Below are 6,891 nucleotides of genomic sequence, written 5' to 3'. Positions count from 1 at the left end.
AGGTACCTGTGCAGCCCAACCTGACTTTCAGGTTGGCCCAATACTGTGCAGTGGGATGGATGAGGTCCAGAGGCCCCTTCCAACCTAAACTACTCCATAATTCAAGTTCAAGGAAAAGGTTATTTACATGTAATGTACTCAGGGGACATTTGCTAGCCAAGTATCATGGCCAGGTTGTATTAAGCTTTATTTCTCATTGCACACTGTGAAGCATTCTGGATTATTCTTTTCCTTCCCCAAAGCGTTATTTGGATATATTTTGCATCGTTTCAGTGATAATGCAGCACCACACATTCCTCTATGCTAAATGATGTGTTTCACAATTCATGACAGTTTCAAATACTTTGTCATGACATCGTACCTGATTTTTTTGCATCAGTGTCCAGAGGTCGAGCACATCTGTTCTGCATTCCTTAGCAACCTGAACACAGGCCTGGGCATACTCCCCAGTGGTGGCATTGCAGCGATTTAGTTTGTCACCTACCAGTCAGAAACAAAGAAAACACTGAGCAAATGCAGCTGATACAGTTTGATTTCAGCCTCCTGTGGCACACATGATGCACATCAGTTTGTTAAATCAGCAGACATTACCAATTACAAACTAAATCCAAACCACTGCAGTTCAAGTGTCCAGAAGCTATAGCTCCTGTCCTCTCTTTTAGGGCACCTTTTGGTTTTGAGTCATTTGTTTCTTATTAACAAACGGAAGAGACCTCAAAAAAACATAGAATCACAGAATCAACCGGGTTGGAAAAGACCTCAAAGATGATCGAGTCCAACCCTACCATCATTACTAGACCATGGCACTAAGTGCCATATCCAGTCTCATCTTGAAAACCTCCAGGGATGGTGAATCCACCACCTCCCCAGGCAGCCCATTCCAGTACCTGATAACTCTCTCTGTAATCTCTTCCAAATATCCAAGCTAAACCTCCCCTGGCAGAGCTTGAGTCTGTGCCCTCTTGTCCTACTGCTGGTTGCCTGGGAGAAGAGACCAACCCCCACCTGACTACAACCTCCTGTCAGGGAGTTGTAGAGGGTGATAAGGTCTCCCCTGAGCCTCCTCCAGGCTGAACACCCCCAGCTCCCTCAGCCTCTCCTCATAGCACTTGTGCTCGAGTCCCTTCACCAGCCTCGTTGCTCTTCTCTGGACCCACTCCAGCACCTCAATATCCTTCCTGAACTGAGGGGCCCAGAACTGCACACAGTACAGGGGCAGGTGACAGGAGGAAGATTTACACTAGACCCATTTTTAAGAAAGGCAAGAAAAAGTATCTGGGAAACTTCTATCACCCAGTCTTGTCCAAGTGCTGAGAAAGATACTGGGGTTACCTCCCACTGGAATTCATTTCCAAGCTCATGGAGGACAAGAAGGAACTATCATCACAAATTTCGCAAAGCCAGACCAACCCACTTGTCTTCTGCGATGAAATGATGACTACACAGCTGATGAAGAGCAGTCCTGACTTCAGGAAGGGCTTTGACTCTGTCTCCCACAGCACTCTCATTTGGAGGCTGTTTCCAGCTGAGCCAGAGAGGGACTGCTTGTTAGGAATTGCAATGATAAGACAAGGGGTAATGGGTTCAAACTGAAGGAGGCAAAGTCTAGGTTAGATGTGAGAAAAAAATTTTTACTCTGTGTTGAGACACTGGAACAGGTTGCCCAGGGATGTGGTGGCTGCCTCAAGCTTGGGGGTGTTCAAGGCCAGGCTGGATGAGGCCTTGAGCAACCTGATCTAGTGAGGAGGTGTCCCTGCCCATGGCAGGGGGGGCTGGGACTAGATGATCTGTAAGGTCCATTCCAACCCTTAAATTCTATGATTCTATGACTCTTTTCATGCTTCTTTTCACGCCTGGATGAATGGACCTGAGAACATCACTGTCCTGCTTCCCAACTCTTCCGTGCTCTGATATCTAAGAAAACCAGAAACACTTCTCCCGGATACTGGAAGGCAGATGGTCTGACACTGCTGCTTACTGTGCCCACAATCCTTCATTTGTGGTCCATGGTCTGAGACCACCCTGCCTTTTGTCCATCCCTGGGCAGCAATCTCTTTTAGACAGATGCTGGCAAATTCAATGCTGTAAATGCAAGGTTCCTCCCTTCCTACCCCATAAAAAGGAGAGCTTTAATAGGAAAATGGACTAACATTTTACATGTGCTCGATAGCTAGGAGCCAGATAAACAGCCTTTGAAGTGTGCTCACCTGACAGATCTTCCAAAGGACATCATGGGTGCATGGTTTGCAAAGGATGGCTGCAGCAGCTTCCATGGCAGCTGGGCACACATGCCAGGGAGGGCTGCTCTGTGCCTTCTCCAATGCTACTGTCACATATACAGTACTACCCATGTCTGATGTTTGACCTGAACTGCTACAGCTGCTACTCCCTTATACAATTTATGAGTGTTACTCTAGGACTTTCCTTTTCCAAATTAAACATAAAAACTACCCAGCAGGATGAGACCAAGTAAGTCCCTAAGTCCAAAATCTCTTTTGCACAGTGATCACATCAAAGCCTCTTAATGCAAAGTCATACAATAAAGTTGTCTGATTTAATGCAGTTTAAAGGTGAGGTCGTCTTCAAAGTGTTACAGCTTTGACTGAAAACACAACTTGGGATACCCAACACCACCTAAACTGGAGAAAAACCTGAAAGTACTAAGGTGACAGCTCTGTATTTACCTGACCAAACTCAAAAGCATTTTATAAACATGCAAGAACTGGACAAGCTGTGCCAACAGGAAAGAGAAGATGCTCTCAGGAGGTATAAACTGCTGCTGCTGGAATCTGTGGGATTATGGCAGTTTCCAGCAGCTCAGTAACATGAAGTAAGCAGTGCTGTTATGTCTCTAATTTTAGAGTCAGCTTGAACATCATAAGGGGAAATTGTTTAATCACCTTTTGCTTCTTTCTCAGGTATCTTTATTAGCATCCTTAGAACACAATATTCTCTGGGGTTTTTTGAAGAAGAAACCTGGCTAGGATATCACTGCTTATCCAAACAGATGTGAAATCTGCTGTGACTAGTATAAAACTTTCTGAGGCACACGATGCCAAAATTCCTTCCATTATTTCTATTATTTTGGAAGCTGCTGGGACACGATGTAGTCTGCCTAGGACATCTTGTCAAAACCCACATCCTCAGAGGGCAGCCACTCTGTCACTTCTATGCACGAACAGACCAATGCTTTTGAAAGCATATTAGTAATTGGTAGGCAGTTACTCCACGAGCTTATCCAAAGTTGTTCAGCAAAACAGCCAACAGTCCTCAGAGAACAGGACTGCAATCTGGCACAAACACGAAGGAAATCACCTGCCAGCCTGGGACCAGTAATTTACACTCTGCTGGTAAAGTGCAAAAATTCTGCCCATCCCCATCACTCTCTCACCTTTGGCAAGACATGCCTTTTCCCACGCCGATTCCTGGAGAGGTGGTGGTGTTATCAAAATAATCCTGTCCTCAGTGATGTCCACTGACTTCAGATACTGTATCATGCTCTTGAGGTTCGCGGCATATTCCTCCAAAGGAACGTGTTGCTTGGGGTTCAGGTCTGTGAGTGGTGGAGCAAATGCATTAAGTGCTGTTGAGCTGCTTAGAGCTTTGTTACACAACACAACATGATCTTTACACAGTGTATGACTGTGGACACTCATTTCCAGTATGCAGTTCACCTCAACCATGGATTCGGGAGGTGTGGCAGGAAAATGCCATTCCTCAACACCCTGAGCAGACAAACTCAGCACTTCCAACTAACACAAATAAGGCACAGAGGAAAAAAAAAACCCAATATCTTATTTTAAGAGGTTTTTACTGACAACTCTATATCTTAGTATTAGATCACATAATAACCTCAAACCTCACCTGAACCAAACCCTAAGATTTGTAACTCTCTTGGACACAGAAAACTTTGTAAAGTCCCATGGACGTGCTGTGAGTCCTTCGTGCTCTGATGCTATCAGTTTGGTTAGCCTAGCTCTGTGTGCTGCTATGCTTATCTGAAAGAGAATCCAAGTGCTACCTTCCACCATCACCTCAGCCCACCTGCCAGGAACTCATCAGACTCCCTTAAAGGCAGAAAAACCAGCTAGATGTCCAACTCCAATTTTAGGTGATCACCATACAACTAATTCTTGAGCACTCTGAAATTTGCTTTTTCAGCATTAAAACTTGGTGAGAGGGAGAGAAATAGAAGGCACTGCATGGTTTGAATACAAATCAAATGACTGAAAACAATCCACTGTACAAACGAAAATAGAGCAACCAGTTCCTAGAGAAGCAGCAACAAGAGCCTGTGAAATGCTCTGCCTTTTCTGCTCTACTGTAAAACTGTCTTAAGAGAACAGGTCATGGGGAAAAAAAAACAAAGCAAAAAGCAAGGTACCCTACCTTGCAAGGCACTGTCATTGGCTCCAAAGAAAATAGTAACTGCAGCAATACTGTCAGCACTAGTACTTTTAGGGATCAGTCTTGGAAGAATCAATTTAGCCCACCTGGTGTTGTACCCCGAGATCCCGCGGTTCACAACATCACATTTTCTGAAACAGAGACAAGTATCAAATAGAACATCTCTGCCTCCTCTGCCCACCAGAACAACACTTGGGAAGCACTGAACCATTCTGTCAGGACATCTGCCTCCATCCTTCCCAGGAAAAATGAGATGTCACACAAATTTTCAATGGGATCATGCTTTGAAAGTGCAGGCACAGACTGCACATGTAATATTTACCTGTCACTTACACTATGGAACCAGAACAACAATCTTGACAATCACTAAGGAGTTTTTTCTTTCCCCTCAAGATTTGAGTGAAAACACCCAATGACTATTTCCACCAGTACTGGGCATGTTGCCACCATGGCAGTTCCACTTCACTAAATAAATCAATGTCAATAAATAAACACACATTAAATATTATCTTGTGCTGGTTTTCATTTAGAAAAGCTGCATATCCTGCATGTTAGCAATGACTGTTGAAATGTAGGCTCTTACCTGACCAGTCTCTCAGCAAGGTATGTCCCCCAGCCGTTCTCCTTGAAGGAGTACTGAAAGCAAGGCAGATGGTTAGATCCTCACTGGGAGAACTTGCTCCCCAGAGGTCAGACCCACTGCTGGCACCTTCCCTCCCCAAAAGCTTTTGTGCACAGCTGCAGCAGTGCTCCCTCCCTCCCTCCCTGCCAGCCTGCCCTGTCCCTGCAGAGGTCAGACAGCCCAGACCTTACCTGAACACACCACTGGGATCTGTATGCTGTACCTATGGACAGACTCTTCCAAACCAAAGCTGACTGCTCATTGTCAGACTGCAGTTTCATTTTGGACAGTAAGGGTTCGTTTTGGTTTGGCTTTTCTGTAACCCTTTTCTACTTTATTTCTAAGGACCTTTCACTGTGCTTCCATTCTGGATAACACCTCTCAAAAATCATAGAATCACAGAATCAGCCGGGTTGGAAGAGACCTCAAAGATCATCAAGTCCAACCCTACTATGATTACTAGCCCATGGCACTAAGTGCCACATCCAGTCTCGTCTTGAAAACCTCCAGGATGGTGAATCCACCACCTCCCCGGACAGCACATTCCAATGCCTGATCACTCTGTAAAAAATCTCTTCCTAATATCCAGTCTAAACCTCCCCTGGCAGAGCTTGAGTCTGCACCCTCTTGTCCTCCTGCTGGGTGCCTGGGAGAAGAAAACTTCATTCTTGAAGTATGACCATCCCTCCTGGACCCCTTTGTTTCCAAGGGCTGTTTCCCAGGGTACACCTTGCACAAGACTTTTGAGCAGGCCAAAGTCTGTTCTTCGGAAGTCCAGGGTAGAAGTTTTATTGATGGCCCTTCTTGCATCCCTGAGTATCAAAAACTCCATAATTTCATGGTTGCTGTGCCCCAAATGGCCTCCAACCACATCTCCCACCAGCCCTTCTCTGTTTGTGAACAGCAGGTCTAGCAGGGCCCCATCCCTGGGACAGAGGCTCATCTACCAGCTGGAGTAGAAAATTATCCTCTATGCACTCGAGGAACCTCTTAGACTGCCTTTTCTCTGCTGTATTAAATTTCCAGCAGACATCTTTTTTTTTACAGGTTAAAGTCACCCACAAGAACAAGGGCTGGTGATTTTGAGACCTCTACCAGCTGCCTGTAGAGTAAATCATCACCCTCATCATCCTGACTGAGTAACAGACTCCCACCAAGATATCAGCCTTGTTGGCCTCTCCCTTGTTTCTGACCCACAGGCACTCAACCTTGCTGTTACTGAGCTCAAGCTCTACAGAGTCAAGAGACTCTCTGACATACAGAGCCACCACTACACCCCTCCTACCTTGCCTATCCCTTCTGAAGAGCCTGTAACCATCCATGGCAGCACTCCAGTCATGCGAGTCATCCCACATTTCTGTGACGGTGACTATGTCATAGCTTTCCTGCTGCACGATAGTTTCCAGCTCCTCGTGTTTGTTACCCACACTGTGTGCATTAGTGTACATGCACTTCAGCTGGGCTGATGATTTAACTCCTAACTCTGGCTGCCCACCCTGAGGCTCATCTCTAGAAATCCTGGTTTCCAGCCCCTCCCCCTTCAAACCTAGTTTAAAGCTCTCGTGATCAGCCCTGCCAAGTTACGGGCTAGAGTTCTTCTGCCCCTGCTAGAGAGATGAAGCCCATCTGACTTGAGCAGGCTTGGTAACACAGAATATGCCCCATGGTCAAAAAAACCAAAATTCTGCCAGTAGCACCAATCCTTTAGCCACCTATTGATAAAGTGGGTTTTCCTACTCCTCTCCTCATCTGTCCCTGCGGCTGCAGGAACTGAGGCAAATACCACCTGTGCTCCTGTCCCATTAACTGATCTACCCAGTGTCTTGAAATCCTTTTTAATTACCCTGATGCCTCTTTCATTA

At 45.7% G+C, this 6,891-nt stretch overlaps 1 protein-coding gene across 1 annotated transcript; it reads right to left on the bottom strand.

Annotated features, from left to right (window-relative positions):
- Nucleotides 1-361: 361 nt before the first annotated feature.
- On the bottom strand, nt 362-5,043 carry IAH1 (isoamyl acetate-hydrolyzing esterase 1 homolog (S. cerevisiae); the record flags this gene model as incomplete). Its single annotated transcript, XM_009079349.1, has 4 exons — nt 362-480; nt 3,392-3,553; nt 4,390-4,538; nt 4,991-5,043. Coding segments are annotated over 4 exons (483 nt in total), but the record flags the coding sequence as incomplete, so codon positions are not given.
- Between the last annotated feature and the right edge of the window lie 1,848 nt (nt 5,044-6,891).

The sequence above is a fragment of the Acanthisitta chloris genome, unplaced genomic scaffold, assembly GCF_000695815.1.
Source record: "Acanthisitta chloris isolate BGI_N310 unplaced genomic scaffold, ASM69581v1 scaffold16937, whole genome shotgun sequence".
Lineage (NCBI taxonomy): Eukaryota > Metazoa > Chordata > Aves > Passeriformes > Acanthisittidae > Acanthisitta > Acanthisitta chloris.
The sequence above is the reverse complement of the archived record's forward strand: the minus strand, read 5'-3'. Positions and strand labels throughout refer to the sequence as shown.